Raw genomic sequence first — 19,061 nt, forward strand, 5'->3', positions numbered from 1 at the left:
GCATATTGATGTCTGTATGACGGGGCGGCCATCTGGGACGGTCCTGGAGACGGATAGACTGGATGGAGACTTGAAGTTTTGGAGTTTTGGGGACAAGAGTCGAACGGACGGAGTCGACCCGTTGCCCCGGAATTGAGAGACAAGACAATACTCCACCACCCATCTCGGTAGTTGAGAGTGGTCAAGACTTTCAGACATGCTTGACATGGACGAGAAGGAATAAGGAAGGAGGATTCAGGAAGACGCAACGACCAGGTCCTGCTGCACTGTTGTCAGCACACTACAAGCAGGGTACGGCCGACCTAGCCGTGTTGGGGCAGACGAGAACCTCCCAGTAGAGAGTGAATGTATGCAGAAACTCAAAGTTGCATACTGCTGCAGCTTCATCAGTGGAGAGAGAAAGGAGCCCGGGCCATCGATAACGTTCCGCAGCCGTCCCGTCAGGACATCATTGGGCCTCTGCACATGCTGGGTCTTACACAGGTGCAGAGCCATCTCTCCAATTTTATCTGAATCCCCGTTTTGGATCATGTTGCCAGTTGGGAGGGGGGGATGCCGTGAGAGAGTTGAGACTGAGGCTCTTATCACGGCCGGTGAGGACGACAGCCAACAACTGCCGATGATTTTCTCACGGGTTTCACAGTTGGGTGAGGGTCGGCAAGGCGCGCGTTAACAAGCACCCGTTCGTCATGAGTCCGGAAAAGCCGTGATGGGCGCAAGTCCGGGCGCCGGGCGCCGTCCGAACCAAACCCCCAACCCCAACCAGGCACCTCAGCACCAGCCAGTCATTCCATCATCTTGTCTGCAATAGCTGCCATCTTGGGTGACATACGACAGACGTTTTGAGACGAGGTGAAGTGGACGTGGCTTTTTCGCGCTTGTCCGATCTGATTCCCAGAATAGACACTAATGGTTCGTGTCAATAGGTAGTATGTTCCTGGTTTCGGGTCACTTTCTTGATGAAGCCTGAAGGTGAGGCGTGGAGGGCACAATCACAGTGTCGACTACATTTGCCAAGAAAGGAAATAGAGTCGGGGTCGCCTCAGCCCTCGTAGACTGCGAGACAAACCCTCCAGAAAGTGCTACGTTGAACCGATTTGCGAGCAAAAGAACAGATGAAGAGACCATGGGGTGCAGATCCAAGAAAACGGCTCCTTCAGATAAACCTCTCTGCTGGACTAAAAATTGGTCCGTTGTACAGGTAAGTTGGGGTAACTGAGAGCCAAGACTAGCTAAGGTGTGAGAGAATGGTGATCATAGCCGAGCATGTGCAAAAACCACTTTACTGAGTACTCATGAATCCGAGTACCTCGCCATTGACTTTGAGCACTGGAGTTTTCCTCGCCACTACCTGCAACTTGTGCAATTTGTCTGACTCTCGGGTGGGAGGGGAATCGAAAGTAGGGAGGGGGGCAGGCAATCAAGGCTCCCCTGCCACCAGATCTAGCAGAGAACAGCACAGACGGCAGCTCCCGACCAGAAGGTCGGGTCAAGCCAAGTGTGTGAGTAGAAAGTTAATGGTAGTGCTCGAAAGCCTCGAAGACGTGTGGTGTGTCTTGGCCACCAAGAGGACCCAGGGACTAAGGACCGAATGTCACCCTTGAACCCAGCTCCGACTTGGCCAGAAAGGAGTCGATCAACGATGACTGGACAGGGGCATGAAACTGACTCACTCTTGTTCTCTCTCTCCTCCAGGGCCCCCACCCTTCTTCTGTGGCTGGTGAGAGTGCTCTGTAAAGTTCAGGGACTCCAAGAAAGTAAAATGTCACCTCGAAAGGAGGCTCTGCCATGTCAGCTTGCGTCTGCAGCTTTCTGGGCGCCATTTATCGGTTAAAGCTGCCCAAAGACAGCTTAAGCCCCGATGCGCCTAGACGCCATCCGCCCACTCCTTTCGCTGGTGTGACCCTTTCCGCCCATCCACTTCCCGAAGAGGCGAAGGAGCCCCTCCATCTCCCATATTGCGGTGCCACCGGGGAGGACGGCAAGACGCTCGTTAGCGCGCGCACACAAAGAAAAAGACCCTCTGTAAAATATATTCCGTTTCAATGAATAGGTATCCGTAATCGCCTTGTCATCGCAATTGTGGATGACGTTGACTCCATCGATATTGCGTCGTCTTTTCCTTAGTGCGGCTGAGAGCGAGTTTCCTTATGCCCAGTAGGCCTGATGATTGAGACAAGAACGGTTTCAACACGTAGTTTTCCTTCTAGAAGAAGCCAAATAAGCAAGAAACTCACCTTGAGTACGACAGCGTCATCTGAAAGCTTCTTCAGATGAGGTTCGACACGTCAGGGAGCCTGGACAACATTGGATGCGATGCAAGGGGACCATACGTCAGAGTCAGACACCTTGCCGTGCTACCAACGGCGGCCAGCACGTGTCCAGCCTAGCCACCCAGCGTCTAAATCTATGTCCAACAGGCGGCTATCTTGGCGGGAGGGGGCCATGGCGTACCAGGCGCAGCTTGAATGGGATCACGACAGCTGTAGAATGACAGGAATTAACGAGGGGGCGTTTAGAAACCGAAAAAAGCAATCTACGGAGAGATGCGTCTAGCGTGGATTGATAAACATTAAAGTTTGGCCCAGCTTCTCGCCCGAATCAGGACGCCACGGACGCCCATCAGATTGATCAGAGGGGACGATCTCTTGTCCTGGTTAGACGGAGATGAAGTGAGTTTGGGGGAGATGGCCAAGACCTGCAGATGTCCTCTTCTGACCCTTGCCAGCATGCAGGTACACCGAGGCCCAGAACCCAGGCTCGACCAGCTTCTCTCTTTGATATCTACGAATAATACACTATGGACGGTTCACGGGATATCCACGTCGTCCCGTCGCGTCGGTGTGGCTTGACAAACCCCCCATCCCGTCCCGGAACAAATCAAGACATACCACCGATGAACCGAGGTGGGAACTGATAACAGCATTCTCGCGGGATGAGGTGGCTTACATTATGCAAAGTCTGGCATATGCCTGCTCCTCGGAGGCGCACGAGCCCTCGCGTCAGGTTTCCTATTGGATTAAGGGGAGGGGGGTTTACCAGTCTTGGCCCGTTGTTTATTGTGGGCTATTTTGAGACCACGACTTCGTCACCCTTCCCACGCCTTCTTACCGCGGCCAAACGTGCATGTCCAGAGTAAATGAAAGGGCTCTCTCTGAGCTTGTACCCCCCGACACGGTGAAGCATGGTTCACCTTGGATACCGCTTCGCTGTGGAAAAGGACGCCCACCCTCTGTCATGAACTTTGACGGCAGATCGCCCATGATAGGCTCGAGCCAGGGACCTCCCTGTGCATCAAATTGAGGATCCGCTTTACGCCCAACGACCAAACTCCTCTTTTTTTCTAGGCTTACAAGTTACACTAGACTGAATATACTGGAGATATCGATGGCTCCAAGGTATCCGATGGATCGAGCACCTTTGATCAGTATTAAAGAGCGGATCTTCCTCTCTCCATCACGGGTCTATCATCAGCAAGATCATCAGCTTCACTTTCCAACCACCTTTCTTCTTCTCATCAAACATCAACAGAGTTGATTAAAACAAATCAGAGCCGGGCTCCATTTCACTGCTTCACTTCTTCCAAGCAACAGAAACATCGAGCCTCACCCGCTTCTTTCAACCATCTCTCCCTTTTCCACCACACACATTTCAAAATGGTTCCTCCTCGCTCTGGATCTGCTATGGGCATGCGCAGCCGCGGCCCCGTAGAGCTCAACGTCAACCTCGCCAAGTCATATGAGATTCGCGGCCCCAAGTCACCTATGCCCAGATCTCCTCTCCGCGACGTCACCCACGAGGACCGCAGGGCCTCATCATCATACGAAGACCGACTCGATGGCGCCATCCACGTCCTCCGCACTGAGGCAAACGCCCTCATGGCCCTTACTCAGCTCTACTCCTCCGAGCGCGTCTGCCGCGACGGCTTCTACCGCTCCGTTGATGCTCTTGTCCGCCACCGCGATCACCGCGGCAAGGTCGTCTTCATCGGCGTCGGCAAGTCTGGCTGGATTGCGAAGAAGCTCACTGCCACCTTCAGCAGCTTGGGTCTCCCCGCCGTCTTCCTTCACCCCACTGAGGCCCTCCACGGTGACCTCGGCATTGTGGGCGAGTACGACACCCTCATCATGATCACCTTCTCCGGCAAGACCCCCGAGCTCATGCTCCTCCTGCCTCACCTCAACAAGAAGTGCCCTCTCATCCTCCTTACTTCACCCACTAGCATGGAGACGTGCGAGATCGCAAAGGCCCGCCCTGATCTCATCCTCCTCCCTGCTCCCATCCCCGAGTCTGAGAAGGATACCTTTGGCGTCTCTGCGCCTACCACTTCTACGACCATGGCCATTGCCATGGGCGATGCCTTGGCGTATGTTGCTTCAAAGGAGATGTACTCATCGGTATCATCAGTCTTTGCAAAGAACCACCCTGGTGGCGCCATTGGCCAGGCTTTCAAGACAAAATAAACAGCCACTTGGTTGTCGACTTTTGTATTGAGAAAAGCTTTCTATTGTTTTGAGGCAGGGCGTTGTCGGATATCGGGGGGACTTCACAGACGTTAACGGACAGAGTTCAAATTGCTCATAAGGCGTCCAATCTTCATTGTAAATATCTTGTTCGGATTCGGGATTATTAGGCAAAACTAGCGGTTTTCGGGGACTCCATAGACTTCATTTCTTATGTTCGATACCACAATTCGATGATCATATCTCGTATTATCTCTCAAGTTCAAACATAACTCTCTTCCCAAAACGATGTGCCATACTCCGAAACGAGATTATAGACTGCAGGCATCTCATTTTGCCATCTCATTCGGTACAAAGTATAAAATGGAACTAAGTGTACTCGAGATGACTTCATTCCATGTACATCTGTTTCTTAGAAATTATTCACGCTTGGCATAAACATTGAATCCAGTTTATCGTACATCTCGGTGGTGCTACGTAGGGCATGTTACATTTGTCGCCACACTAATGCAGGGTAATGGCGAGATCATCAATCCTCCCTGAGGAGGTGAAGATCGATTGATCGATGTTTGAAAAGTCTCGACTTTGGGCCTCCTTGTTTGCAAACACCTCACATCAACGTACAAATGTGTCGTTGCACATATCCTGATACTTCATCCACCGGCCTAGTGATACCTCGCCAGGCACTCTTTTGCCGTGCCGTGATGCCAACATAAGGCTAGGTAGTACATATTCCATAATCCCCTCAGGTCTCAGCAAAGGAAAAAATCCCAAACCCAGAGTTTCTTCTGCGGAGCATATGTGCCACACGGCGTGAGCGGGTGGATGAATGAGTGCCGTGCTTGCCTCTCTTGCCAGAGATCTGGGACTGACACAACCCACACCCACCCACTGTCACAAGTCAAAAATCTCCATGAGTTTGTTTTGCCTTTGCTGCCCAGAACCCAGAACGGCAAGTGAGTAAGAGAAAGAGAGAAGCAGAACCCCGCTTGTCCGCCTCGACTGGAGTTGGCACCTGCAATCTCTTTCACACAACAAGTTCTAGACGCCGCACCTTGGTTCCCTCAGATCCTGTCGTCCAGTCGCCCTTCCTCCTATCATTGGCAGACGACGGACGTTAACCCTGCCATCTCTACTTGAGCCCCTGCAGGATGATCGCCCGTGCATAGCCAGGGAATATTCCTTGAGTACGGACCAATCGACCGACAGGGGTGTCCTAGTCTTATCCCACTAGGAACCTCACCAGCGTCGCATTGACTCGATCCAACGGAGGGTACGTACTCCACCCACGCACATTCGGGTCGAAAGTCCTTAAAACAGTTTGATATAACGCCAACCCGTAACGGCACGTGGGGTTTGACGCGTAGTTGCCGGGATAGGGGGGCATGGGCCACCCGAAAGGCTTTCCTTTTGGCACATCATCTTTGCGGCTTGCCCGCTGCGGTCGTCCGTTGTGGGCACCCATCCCTCCCCCGTCGCGTCTCGTTGATTCAGGAGTCCTCAGAGAAATTAATAATTCCTGGGTTATCGCTGCGGTGCCGCCGATCCGCACCCAAGGTGATCCTAGTCGATCACCGGCCCTGGGGTCCCCAAGCATGATGATGAGCTGTGTTCATCATCAGCCACCCCGAGCTGGCGGCTACAACGACGTATGCCATGTGGGGAGGGGGGGGCGTGGGATGTAAGGCCTGCGTTGCTTCTTAGACGCTGCCCGTCAATTATCCAAGACATGCGTAGCACAGCAAGCGAGAATGATGTGGTTCTCGCCCCTTGGACTTCATGGTCCTGATAGGGTCGGTCCCCGTCCTCGGCGGGCTCCTTTCCCTGCCTCTTGCAGTTATCACTCAATGAGGCCCATCATTGACAGGAAAACCTCCATTCCCTCTCCTTCACTCACCGCTACCAGTCTGGAAGCTAGCAGTAATGATCCATCACCATGTCGGACTCTCTCCAAGTGCCTGACCCCGCCAGGCTACAGTTCTACCCTCCAGGTGGACAGAAGCAGACCAGATTCGCTCCTCTCCCACCGAGACCACCGCCGCCTCCTGGTAGGCACTCCTTCATCAATGCCAGGAGCTCATGGATGCGAAGAAGCCAACGCTTCCAACCTCTTGGACTTGAACCACCACCATCAGACCGCTTCTCCCGCTTGCCGCGGCTAAGCAGGTTATCATACTACCCCGTCGCCAACGAATATATCGAGGGTGTCTTCAACGAGAAGACTGCCCTCCCTCCACGATGGTCCTTTTACGTACCAGACTTTGACTTTGATGTCGAGGACTTTAAGAAGTATGACGAGAAGCCAGAAAATGAAGACGACGAGGGCCCGCCAACAGCCCTCAAGGCCTTCCGTGTCGATTTTTGGGATGGAGACCCGGATGACCCAAAGAACTGGTCGACGGCCTACCGTGTGCTCGTCGTCGCCATGTTTGCCTTGACGACACTGGCTACGGGCATCTACTCGACGGCCTACTCCAGTGGTATCACCCAGATGAGCCAAGAGCTCAACGTCACCAACCCTTCACTACCTCTCCTCGGTATCTCTCTTTACCTCGTCGGTCTTGCCCTTGGTGCCCTTATCATGGCACCTTTGAGTGAGACCTTCGGCCGAAGACCAATGTACATTGGCGGTCTGACAGTGTTCTTGGGACTGATTCCTCTCGCCGCACTGGCAACCAACTTCACGATGGTCATCGTGGCACGTTTCTTAGGGTAAGCCGCCTTCACATTGTTCTTTCACTCATAAGATCAGTTGCTCACACGAACTCTAGTGCTGTCGCGGGAAGTGTCATGCTTTCCAACGTTGGCGGCTCCATCATGGACATCACGAACCCCAAATACTTGCCGCTGGCTATGTCAGTGTACTCATTCGGACCCCTCAACGGTCCCGTCCTCGGCCCTCTCATGGTAAGTTCCAATCACTCAAGATCCTCGGCCCAGGTTACTAACAATAATGACAGGGTGGATTTCTCGTTGAAGCCTTCGGCTGGAGATCACTCAACTGGATGTCATTGATCTCAACAGCCGTGGGAGCTCTCTTCATCATGACCGTTCCAGAGACGTACCGGCCTACACTTCTGAGAAAGAAGGCTGCTGCAAAGCGGCAAGAAGAGGAAGACCACAGATACTGGTCCGACTTTGACGACACCGTCCCTATTTTCCGCAGAATCAGGACGGCCGTGTCCCGTCCCTTCATCCTATCCTTCACTGAGCCCGTGCTCATGTTCTGGAACATTTACATATCTGTCATTTACGCCATCGTCCAGTTGGCCTACGTCGCATTTCCTATTGTCTACACCACCGAGCGCGGCTGGAGCGTCGCCATTTCTGGTCTCGCCTTCCTCGGCGTCTTTGTCGGTATCGCGCTCGTCCTAGCCACCGAGCCGCTTCTCAGAAAGCTGGTCAATCGCCAACCCAAGAACCCGGAGACTGGCCAACAGGAGCCAGAGGCAGTCGTCCTTCTCATCTGCATCGGTGCGGTCCTCGAGCCCGTCGGCCAGCTCTCATTCGCTCTGACTTCCCTACCCATCGACATCCCCTTTTACTGGAGTGTCCTATCTGGTGTCCCCTTCGGCTACGGCTTCGGCCTCGTCTTCATTTACGGAACCAGCTACATCTCAAAAGTCTTTGGCATGTACGCGACCTCCGCCTCAGCCGGTAACCTCGTCTTCAGATCTATTCTGGGCGCCGTGTTGGTGCTCGTCGGCAAGAGCATGTACGCCGCCCTGACACCGCGCATTGCGGGCATTACGGTCGGTGTCGCCGAGGTCGTGCTCATGCCCGTCCCCTTTATCTTTTATAAGTGGGGCAAAAAGATTCGGCAGAGAAGCAAACTTATTCAAACTTTGGAGGAGCAAGCGAAGAAGATGTCTTAATTTTTTTATCCCCTCTGTACTACGGAAACCGGAAAGATACCCCCCTTTTCCTATGTCGAATACTGTACTGTGAACCAGTCACCAGTTACATTCTTGTCAAATAGCCTTTATTTATCAAACATCTGTACTTAGAACCTCGAGCGATCAAAATGTGTAGAATATAGATAGAATCATCATCATTATCCAAAAGTCCAATATTGCCTCCCATCTTCTATCTCATCACTCGTACGAGTACATGTAGTTACTGCGTCATAGATTGCACGCACAGTCGTGAGATCTGTGGTCATTGCAAACTTGTAAGGTACATGTGGTTTTCCTATGCCGAACAAAGTTGCAGCCGCTCTTTCCAACACATTTTGACCCACTGATTCTGTGTATATCGACACGGCTCTTCTGCAGGGGACATATTACTCGCAGGGCTCGCAGTGTTTGTCACACTGCCCGTCCAAACATTTTCCCGCAGCATCTTGAGCGCCACTGAGATATTGAGAAGCTTCTGCTTGTCGATAATTCTCTCAAACAGGTCTTCTACCTCATACCGCCGTGCGCTCACCGCCATGCTCTCGCAGCCGAGCACAAACACGGGCCAAACCATCATGGTCGCCGCATGCGTGTCGAGCGGCACGGCGGCAACGGCGTCGGATAGCTGCTCCACCAAAGCCAGGGGATGCTTTGCGGGACGTTCGGCTGCCAACGTGCTTGAGTCACCCTCGTCCGCGCGGAGCAGGAAGATTTGTGTTGCCAGGCTGTGGGCCCGGGCGGCTGCGATGCAGGCGTTGGCATCGCGGATTTTGAGACTCGTTGGCGGAGCCGATGGATCAGTATTTGGATCTGGCTGATGTTGAGGAGGTGGAAGATCTTGGCAAGCTGATTCAAGTTTTTCTAGGAGATGACATCGAGAAGAGACAAAGTCCTCGGGCATAATCATCGTTTGGAAGAAGTCGTCAACCAGCGAGGCTGCTGCTCCAATCACCGGCAAGATGCGCATCGAGTAGCCGAAAACAATGTCTGGCCCATTGGCGGCAGAGCAGTCTTGACATTTTGGGAGGATGAGATCTTGCCAGGCCTGCTCGTCAAAGACCGGGTGTGTTGCGCAAGGTACGCAGCAGAACGTGTCGATGTAAGCCATCATCTTAACGTTCACTGCCATCATTGGAGTGTCCTTTTCGATTGGCCAATTTGCGGCCACTCTTTGTCGTAAATTGTGTCTTTCTTGCATTTGCGCTTTAAGGCCTCGAAGAAGAGGGATGATTGATGGTGTATGTGACCCTTGCATGATTTCCATGCCAACGAGCGCTGCTGATGCTGCAATTGCCTCTTCACTCAAATACACTGGGAATGACGTCTGAAACTGGGGGTTCGATATGGTTCTAGGCTGCTTTACGCACGCCACCATTGTGGAGAGTGCTCTCTGTTTCCTTTCGAGAGTTTCTGCATGTTTGAGCTTCCCGAGTGCGTAAAGATGGGCGGACCCGGCAGCCAGGACCGCTGGAAGAAGGATGGAATTTTCCTTCCAGACAAAGGCAAGATATGGTTGGCGTATGGTAGCGTATTCTTCAGGGTTGGGATATACAAGATCCGGCAAAGAGTCGGCCCAGTGTCTGAAAATGAAGGCATCTGACGACGAATGAAGTTTCGGGCCCACTGACAGACTGCGTGTTACGGATGTCGGGGGGATAGCTTTTTTCCTACACGCGGCCGACTTTTTTGATGGACAAATCGTCAAAGAACTTCGGGGTTTGATGACGCTCTTGCTTGCAGATTGGCTATCCGGGCTGATATCGCTGATCTCAACCCATTTCAGATGTATCTGGTATCCGACACACTCGACACCACGACGCTCGCACTGCTTGCAGAACGGGCGCGCCTCGTCACACTTGATACGGGCTGTTCGACATGTCCCGCATCCTGTGTTAAGAGCAGAGAAAAGTTAGATCCTACGCCAAGAGACGGTAGAAAGAGCCAAGCGCGATGAGACTTCGACGCGTTTGTCAGCCTCGTCGAGTGCGGGTTGACGAACCGTTGCGAGAGCGCCTGTGAGCTTGAGCAGCCATTGAAATCCGCCCGGCATTAGCCGATTTGTGAGGTGAGGTGAGGTTTTGTGCTACGTGTGATGTTGATAGAAACTTCCCTCCCCCCAGACCAAATTGCATGTGATTTGAGTTCGTGATTCCGGTGGGATGAGATGCTACAGGTCGTTGAACTCAATCTGAGTGGTTTGTGCTGATGCAGAATTGTAGATGAGAAGAGAAACGCGACTAGCCATGACCAGATTAGGAAAAAAGAACGACTCCTTACTCGCCAAGATGGCGAGGTGTCTTGGTTTTATGTGCTCCGCTTTCATCCGGTTCCGACGACAAAGCGGCAAGTGGAGACCGCTATGAGGTTGTAACCAATAGCAACTACGTAACCGAGTCAGCAATGCCGTCGATGTTGTCACTAAAACATAACCATGACCTTGAAGATTTGGTGACATCTTGGCTTGTGCTGAGTTGACTTTTCTGTATTTTTGGTTACATTCTCTAGCTGTGGCCTCAGTTTGTCCCGAGTTGTCGGGTTATTTTACGATACAGTTCAGACCTTGCCAAGCTTCTATCCACATGGCTGGGGCACATTTGGTACCCTAAAGATCTAGACTTTCTAATGCAGCATGGGAAGGTCAGACCTAGTCAGGGTGGGGTTTTACCAACTACGGAGTGGATTCGAAGAGATCGCTGCCTTCGTGAGGACTTGAGCGGGCTTTCAACGTTGTAATGAAGACGTCGATTCTGAGAAAGTTCAGATCTGAGTAATACGTGTTGCCTCGTGGATTCATGGAGGAATGAGGAGGCGCTTACAGTTTGAACCAAGAAACTAGCGGTATCTGCCAGAGCGCTAATTCGCCCCACAAAAGATGCCTGGCACGAGCTTCCATCATGGTATCAAATCGTCAACTTCAAAGATGTACAATAAAATGTCATCGACTGCTAACCCAGCCAATCGAATTTAAGGAACATTCAGAATGTTACTGAGTACAGCTATCTTGAATGGAACAGAATTGACATTCACAGCGTGCGCTATGATAATCCATACAAATAGCGTAAGTCGTAAACTGCAACCACCAAGGTGAATCGGATCCTGGTTTCTGGGCATATGCAAAGTTGTGACATTTCTATCGTTTGTGATATTATTTGCCTATCAGAATCATTCCATTTAATTGCACCAACTCACAGGCGAATCCTTCAAAGAGACTGCATTGGATATGAATCCCATGAGAGTGCTGACATGGTAAACTAAAATCTGACAGGCTGATTCTAGAGGTTGACATTGGTTGGATGCAAATAGTCCCTTGTTGGGCTTCAAACACATTCGACTTCGCCATGCTGATCAATATCATTATCACCATAGTACTTATTGACGTTTCCCCCCGCAATGCACAATTCATCTTTGGTCGCGTACTCACCACCACCATTTCTCAACCCCCATTATGGACCGCGCGAATCTCATCGCAACACTCGCCGCAGCGAGACAAACCCCCAAACGACCTATCGTAACCCTCGCAAACTGCGACAACGCATGGCTCATCTCTATCCCCAGACCTGCAGGGGCGACCGGTAAAAAGGTCTTTTACCATATCTTGCAAGACCCTTGGCTCTTTGGCGTCAGCGACATGCTCATTAGCTACTTCTTGCGGATGTCGCTCAAGGAAAAATCGGTGCTAGAAACCATCGAATCCTGCGAAGATTTAGTTCGAGAGATTGAGGAGGCAGTCGGGGGCTCCAAGGAAGACGACGAGCACTGGCTCGATGCGGTGACCGTCACCCATACCAATCCGGATCACCTGCACCAACCGACGCTACGAACCTTTGATCCATCACTCAAAGTCCTTGCCGTAGAGGACGCCGCCACCACGATCTCTGCAATGAAGCACTTTCACAACGTCCACGTTCTTCCGGACTTTGTACGTGGCCAGGCGTGGCCCGCTACGCCAGAGATGCCCGAGTGGCTGTCCATCTTCCGGCTTGAAGACGAGACCAAGAAGTACCCGAACCTTTACCATGCCATCGTCATCAAAATTGCAGCTGCGAATGGAAAAGACGAAGTCATTTTGTACAGTCCTCACGGAGTTGATCCCGGTATCGTCGAAGCCGCCATGGAGATGAACCCCGACGCGAAGGTTATTGCAATGACGCACCCAATCAACGAGGCTGGCGTTGGACTCAAGTCCAAGGGGGTAGCCAATGCTCTGAAAATTCAGCGGAAGCATTCGCCAAAGTATTGGATTCATTGCCAAGAAGGCATACAGTATACCGGGTTCTTGACCTGGTTCTTCGACTATGGAGACAAGACGTTGGAAATAGGCCTGGAGGAAGAGGCCAGGGAAACCGAGGAGGAGCTGCCTAGGCCCAACTACGTGACTATCTCGAACGGCGCAGGGTTTGTTCTGGCATAGTTAGGGATATGCGAATGAAGTAGGCATGGAGTCAAATCTGTCGTCCTCTGTTTGAAGCTTCATCACGCACCCAACTACTTTATATCTGCATTTCTAAATAAGCCAACGGAAGCACAAGTGACTTAAAAAGTGAATGCATAATAGGAAAAAGCAAAATCGGCACACGATAGCCTCAAAAGCAAAAAGAACTCCTCGACGGGGAATTGAACCCCGGTCCCCTGCGAATCGTGGGATTTCCCCGGTGACAAGCAGATATCCTCACCACTAGACTATCGGGGATTGGTGGATGTTGACATCCAGTGATAGTTGGTTGGGTGGGGAGGCGCCTAGCAAACCTATAGATCTACGTCCGTGCTTGGTAGAGTGGAGGTGCCAGAAGCCCTCAGCCAACATCAACTGAAAGCCCCAAATTGTCGTCAATAGAGCTAGAACGCAGTACGATTCAGAGACTTTGTAACGACCTTCAATAGTCTGTTGCAAGAGCAGCGCGAACACGAGAAGTTGCCATGGCTAGTGTTGAATTTGTAAGGCGACGATCTCAACACGCGGGCAGCGCACGGTAAGGTAAAGTGCCGCACTCCCTAATAATCTCGTGAGAAGCCGGCAGCATCCATCCCTAATTCACCCACCGTCGCATGGTTGAAACCAGGTCACGGCATACATAAAAGATGACAACATGCAAGAATCACCGGCAGGATCAGGATCGCATGGGTGGAACAACGGGAGAGAGGACGCAGCCCTACCTGTAGCACAGTTAATGACCTTTGGTCCTCATTGGAGAATTGTTAGCACCGGTAGTGACACCACCACAGTGGCGCAAGGTCTCTAAGAAGTCATCTCAGTGAAGAGCACTAAACCAAAGAGAAGCTCAAGTGCTGACTGTGCCACGACAGATCTGCACTCAAGTTCCCCTGACATCATTTGGCATTCCCAGCCTTGAGCATAGCCGCTTCGAAACTTGGCTGCCTGATGGGGTGCAAGTTAAGCATTTCGCTAATTCATAAGCGCGACAACTGCCGCCGCGGAATGAAGCTCAACGCCATGTACTCCCAAGACATTCGATCAAGTATCACACAATCATGAGCACGTCAGACGCCAACAGTGTCAATTCAGAATGCCATCAGCTGCAAGCCGGTCTGTCACCGGCCACCGCAGCTTTACGTGACTTCACTGCGGCCCATCCTGAAGCCGAAGCACAGCTCTCCCCCGTGCTAGAACAAGTCCTCTCACTCTCGGACAGCATCGTCGCACTTCGACGCAATGTAGCGAGTTGCGAAGGAGAGGACCAGCTCTTGAGCGAAATCCGATGCGTCCCGGCATTCTGCAATGAGGTTATCAGCCAGATCGTAGGGTCTGTCACTGACACGGGACCTGAGAAGTCCCGATGGTCGCTGTCTCGGCGCGGTGACGATGCGTGGAGGAGTGCAGCCAGCCGCGCCTCGGCCCTCAACTCACATTTGACCACGGGCAGGAGGACAATGGGCCTGGCGGTTGATGCATTAGACCTGTAAGCTTGCCCACTCAGTTGCTTACGAGATGTTGGTGAGGTACTGAGACACAGCAGGGTCCGACATCTTCAAAGAGCAGAGGAGGCCGGCGAGTCCCCTCCATATGCTACCAGCGCGATCCTCCAGGAGATCAACTCCATCAAGGAGATCTTGAACCGGCAACCCGCATCAGACCAGAGCATATCGCCACAGAAGCTCGCCAGGTTCCTCAACTTCCTCCGGACCTTCGTAGACAACCAGTCGACCACGGTTCCGGCATCAGACATGGCGAGACTTTCCGTCACCGCCGACAACGCCGGCTCTTCAACCTACTCCATGTCCGCCGCACCAAGCGTAGACGGAGACGTGAACCCATACCCGACTCTCCTCGCACCAGCTCCCGCCCACGCCACATTCCGTCACGTCGGCAAGATCACCATGAACCTGGAAAAGGAACCTGTCGACATCCGCTTCACCTCCGCAACAGACCCGACGTCCTTCGCCGTCTCCAACTTCTTCAAAGACATCAGTCTCTTCGACGCCGCCTCAGGAGAGCGCAGGCGCACCATCAAAGTGAAAGGCGTGAACATGGTCTTCTCCCCGCTGATGGACCTCGTCGCCGTAACGACGGAGCATCACGATGAATACGTCAACCGGTTCCCTAAGCCGATTCTAACCTCACACGATATGGTCCACTTCGAGAGGCCGGCCCTGTACGTCGTCGAATGGGTCAACGACAACAGCCCCAATGCGCGCAAGTTCATCCTGCAATGGCATGGCATCCGCGCCTTTTCCTTTAGCCCCGACGGCCAGCTTCTGGCAATCAAGGGAGTGCGCAATCGTGTCGAGATCGTCACGGCCGCCAAAGGGCAGGGGTACAGCGTCATCCGCAGCCACACTGATGAAGTCACGCACGCGGAGTGGACGGCGGACTGCACCAGGCTCGTCACCGCGTCCAAGGACGGGACGCTGAGGATCACGAATGTCGAAACTGGCCGGAACATTGCCAAGATCGAGATGGAGGACTGGAGGAACCCGCTCCGGCTTGCTGTGAGCCCGGCGGGAGTGATTGCATCGATTTGGGGCAGGACGGTGACGATATGGGACCCTGAGAGCGGCGCGATGAACAGCTACAACCTTGAGACGGCAAAGGGGAGCGAGGGCGTCCCGTTGGCGATCTCACCTGACCTGCGGTGGGTTGTGTACCGGTCAGACGATGGTGCTGATGCCACGGATCTGGCGACTGGAAAGGTGGTCTACTCAGCGAGGTTAGAGTCTGGGTTCGCGGTGTCGGCTGCCTTCTCTGGGAACGGGCAGTACATGGTGGTTGGGCGGTGTTTGCATGGGCACCATGCCAGAAATGATTCTGGCATTCTCAACGTGTGGGAAATTCAGACTTGACGTGATATTATGAGCAAACGAGATACCTTTAGTCGTACGAAGTTAGGTCATTCATATGAGTAGAACCACTCAGGCTTAGAACCGAGCTTGAATGCCATGTGCAGCTTTACACAAGCAGCTTTCGTCTGCAGTATGTCTATTCATTTCCCTCGAGCGTCAGAGGCTTTACACATTCGATATGAGCTACCTAACAAACTGAGGCTCTGTTCGCAGTCCAACGGAAGAGAACATGAGGCATCGATGGCGCATCGTTGCACTACCAGCCCTTTCCACCAGGATAGTCCTCAGTGACAGCGACATCGCGCTTCCAGGGCTTTCCACCTGGGGAGCCACCAGCGCCGTCAACGACAGCGTCATCGCGCTTCCAGGGCTTTCCACCTGGGGAGCCACCAGCGCCGTCAACGACAGCGTTGTCGGCTACCTATACGTTGACTACGTGTTAGACACAGGCACTATGAACTCAGATGACGGCCAGAGGGGAAACGGACCGGCGCGGCCATGGCCAGTGATACAATAGCGGCAAGGGCGAGCAAGTTGAACTTCATTTTGCCGGCTTCGATGTTGCAAAGCAGAGTGAGATAGTTGTAGTGGTTGTTCAAGTTGCCCGGATGGTTGAAGATGATACGAAATTCGGTGACAGAGTAAGCAGGCTCAAGTAGCCTTCTTTTATACTCATTTTCGGCGACGGTTTGTCTTCAGCGATGCTGAAACCTTGAATTATCTGAAGCCATCGTCAATCTCCACGTAACATCGAGACCGGCGGAGTTCCACCTCGAAGCTCGAACAGCTCACTCAGCACCCTGAATCCTCTGCTTTATAGAAGATTCACCTTCCAGATGCGGATGCCCTTGCCTTACTGAGCATAGTATAAGCTGATTGAGTCGGCTCGACCCGACGCACCTACGGGTCACGTTCATCTCTGAAGTGTGAGCCTCGGCGGCTAGACTCCCTTCACAATGAGACAGGAGCACGCCATTGTGGTGGAAAGGCATCCAATTCGATGAATTTTGCTGCATATGCTTATTCACGCTCGCTAGCTCAGATGAAATCAAGAGTAATCAAGGTAGTAGCGAAGAGCGGAACTACGCCTCGGTCTTCAGAGGCTTCTGTCCCCAGACTGCTCTCTGGCGGTAGTACCCATGCAGCTTACCAGACCGGATCTCGCGACGCAGCTGCGCCGCATAGATGTGGATTTCCTCACGGGACCAAGTCGACATGACGTTGGCCATGAAAAGAACGTAGCCCTCAATGTCCGACAGGAGCGTCAGCTGAGCCCACTCGCCAATCTCCTTCTTCACCTCGTCCTTTGGCCAGTTGCCGATGGGTGCCTATCATTTCCCATGTTAGTCTTTCCTCTGATGCCGAAAGCGCAGGTCATCCTTCAAAGGGCTCTCATCTACCTTATTGTTCCACTCCGTGATGCTCTCAAAGCCAGCGTCCTCCATCGACGTCCTCTGCAAGTTCTCGTCGAGGACCCGGAACGTCCGACCCATTTTCCGGCCGCCCTCCTCGAAGAACTTACCCCACTGGCCCAGCGCGCTGGTCTCCGGGACGGTCCCGTCGTCGCTCATAATGGCCGGCGAGACCTCGAAACTCTCCAGGTATCCGCCCGGCTTCAGGGCCCTGTACGCCTGCTTGAACAGCGCGGGCCAGTCCGCGATGCTGCCGACCAGGAAACGGATGTGAACATAGTCAAAGGACTCTGGTTCGAAGGTCCATTCGCGCGTGCAGTCGTCAATTTCACTGTGTGGGGTCATCAACGGCACCAGCTGCTGGATCTTGACGCTTCCAGTACTCACAACTTCAGGTTAGGAGGAACCCAGCTAGGTTGGATTGGGGAGATGTCCGTTCCAATGACTTCACATTCGGGGTTCTCGTCGGCAAAATCACTATACAGAGTTCAGCCTCTTGCATCACATAGTCATGCCGAATTTCTGAGCAGGGACTTACATAGCCCAGATACCTACGATGCCGTTAGCCTGACTTCATGAGCCGAGAATGACATAAGCGCCGCTCACCTGTTCCTGTCCCAATATCCAGCGCTTTGTTTAGCTATTTAGGGTTTCGTTAGTTCAGGCCGATGAGCAAGCCACCGCCGATGAGCCCGTCACCTACCTTGCTTTTGTCTAGCGGTGCCAAGTGAAGCTTGTCGCCCATCGACAAGGTGAGTAAGTGATGGCTAATGACCGTCAGCCTCGATCTCTCACTTCTTTCGTCATTGGCGGTCTCCATCTCACTTGATATCCCAAGCCTCATTCTGTTGCTCATCGTTGCTCCCCCTTTAACAATCCGTTAGCGACAACGCCCAAAACGCTCAGTCCTCCCAGCCCGCGGGGGTCACTACCAATACTGGGCGTCGCCAACCTCGCCGTGGAACGTCCTCCCGTGAATCTTCCGGTACTGCAAAATCGTAGAGGTGATCGACGCCGTAGAGCTGGCGTTGTCGTCGCCTAGCGCAGAGTCGGCATCGTCGTCGTTAGCAGCGTCCTAGCGGCCTGTCAATCATCAAAATCCCGCGGGCGGCCGCCGTTGAAAGGGGGGGCATGTAGAGAATCTACGCCCCCGCGGTGGAAAAAGGTGTCGAACTGACTCGTGCCGCTTGCACCCAGTGCTCAGCCGGTAGAATTCCAGCCGCTGCGTTCGCCGCAGTCTCCTGCTGCTGCGCCGTGGCCGCGGCCGTCTGGTCCTCGTCTCCCTCGGGACACATTTGTCGGATGGTATCGGGGGGTTTGCACTCGCGATGTGAAGCTGTACACTAGTCGTGTCGTCGCAGGGTTTCCTGTTGCTGTTCCCAGATTCCGGGTTACTGTTGCTCGAATCCCGGGAGGAAAGGGAGAGAGTGTGTAATTCTGAGACTGAGAAATCGAATTGCTTAAGCGGCAGCGGGAGAGGGTGGAAACTTGCCCGCCACGAGTCACGACAAAATCCCCGGTCCCTGTTCCCCTGCTTCAATGAGCTCGGAAAACCCCACAGCGGCCGGGCAAAGCGCCTGGTCGTGGACGTGCGCACGCCTTGTCGCCTCCAATTCTTTGGGTGATCAGTCAATTTTCCCTTCACCGCATCAACACCATCCCTATCCCCGGGCGGGGACAGCGGGCGGATTGGATATGGTCTTCTGCTTCGCTTCTCTTCTCCAACCCGTTGGAGTCTTGGAGAGCATCTCCTCATCTGCCGGTTGTCAGCTTCATGTCAGCTCCGCCCGAATTTTGCAGCTTTAAGCTGTGCCATGGCTCATGGTAACGTGTCAAGCGATGCGCCAAGGCCGCTGACCAAAGGTGTAAAATGCTACCATGTTCGGCCCTCATCACCAGAAACGACCGGAAGAGGGGCCGGGGATCGTCAGCGGGTAGGCCAACCAGCTGAGGACTCGCGGCATTTGCCAGTGGATCTCGCATGCAAGGAC

The 19,061-nt window shown here is 53.1% G+C and overlaps 8 protein-coding genes across 8 annotated transcripts; 5 read left to right on the forward strand and 3 right to left on the reverse strand.

Moving 5' to 3' along the window:
- Positions 1–349: 349 nt before the first annotated feature.
- CPAR01_06564 (uncharacterized protein) lies at positions 350–673 on the forward strand (the record flags this gene model as incomplete). The annotated part of the gene is made up of 1 exon (XM_060490836.1): positions 350–673. The coding sequence occupies one exon, from the start codon at positions 350–352 to the stop codon at positions 671–673; it is 324 nt and encodes a 107-aa protein (XP_060349710.1).
- Positions 674–3,656: 2,983 nt separating this feature from the next.
- CPAR01_06565 (SIS domain-containing protein) lies at positions 3,657–4,463 on the forward strand (the record flags this gene model as incomplete). The annotated part of the gene is made up of 1 exon (XM_060490837.1): positions 3,657–4,463. One exon carries the CDS (start codon positions 3,657–3,659, stop codon positions 4,461–4,463), a length of 807 nt encoding a protein of 268 aa, XP_060349711.1.
- Positions 4,464–6,399: 1,936 nt separating this feature from the next.
- On the forward strand, positions 6,400–8,338 carry CPAR01_06566 (major facilitator superfamily transporter; the record flags this gene model as incomplete). Its single annotated transcript, XM_060490838.1, has 3 exons — positions 6,400–7,175; positions 7,235–7,370; positions 7,424–8,338. 3 exons carry the CDS (start codon positions 6,400–6,402, stop codon positions 8,336–8,338), a joined length of 1,827 nt encoding a protein of 608 aa, XP_060349712.1.
- Positions 8,339–8,654: 316 nt separating this feature from the next.
- On the reverse strand, positions 8,655–9,614 carry CPAR01_06567 (uncharacterized protein; the record flags this gene model as incomplete). Its single annotated transcript, XM_060490839.1, has 1 exon — positions 8,655–9,614. The coding sequence occupies one exon, from the start codon at positions 9,612–9,614 to the stop codon at positions 8,655–8,657; it is 960 nt and encodes a 319-aa protein (XP_060349713.1).
- Positions 9,615–11,804: 2,190 nt separating this feature from the next.
- Positions 11,805–12,770, forward strand: CPAR01_06568 (uncharacterized protein; the record flags this gene model as incomplete). The annotated part of the gene is made up of 1 exon (XM_060490840.1): positions 11,805–12,770. The coding sequence occupies one exon, from the start codon at positions 11,805–11,807 to the stop codon at positions 12,768–12,770; it is 966 nt and encodes a 321-aa protein (XP_060349714.1).
- A 1,079-nt stretch (positions 12,771–13,849) lies between these two features.
- Positions 13,850–15,658, forward strand: CPAR01_06569 (ribosome assembly protein 4; the record flags this gene model as incomplete). Its single annotated transcript, XM_060490841.1, has 2 exons — positions 13,850–14,277; positions 14,335–15,658. 2 exons carry the CDS (start codon positions 13,850–13,852, stop codon positions 15,656–15,658), a joined length of 1,752 nt encoding a protein of 583 aa, XP_060349715.1.
- A 256-nt stretch (positions 15,659–15,914) lies between these two features.
- On the reverse strand, positions 15,915–16,203 carry CPAR01_06570 (uncharacterized protein; the record flags this gene model as incomplete). Its single annotated transcript, XM_060490842.1, has 2 exons — positions 15,915–16,079; positions 16,147–16,203. 2 exons carry the CDS (start codon positions 16,201–16,203, stop codon positions 15,915–15,917), a joined length of 222 nt encoding a protein of 73 aa, XP_060349716.1.
- A 537-nt stretch (positions 16,204–16,740) lies between these two features.
- Positions 16,741–18,365, reverse strand: CPAR01_06571 (methyltransferase domain-containing protein; the record flags this gene model as incomplete). Its single annotated transcript, XM_060490843.1, has 9 exons — positions 16,741–16,986; positions 17,059–17,401; positions 17,458–17,547; positions 17,609–17,621; positions 17,677–17,710; positions 17,774–17,837; positions 17,896–17,937; positions 18,003–18,145; positions 18,249–18,365. 9 exons carry the CDS (start codon positions 18,363–18,365, stop codon positions 16,741–16,743), a joined length of 1,092 nt encoding a protein of 363 aa, XP_060349717.1.
- Positions 18,366–19,061: the final 696 nt, after the last annotated feature.

Source organism: Colletotrichum paranaense (assembly GCF_030867605.1).
Source record: "Colletotrichum paranaense strain IMI 384185 chromosome Unknown Scaffold_5.1, whole genome shotgun sequence".
NCBI lineage: Eukaryota > Fungi > Ascomycota > Sordariomycetes > Glomerellales > Glomerellaceae > Colletotrichum > Colletotrichum paranaense.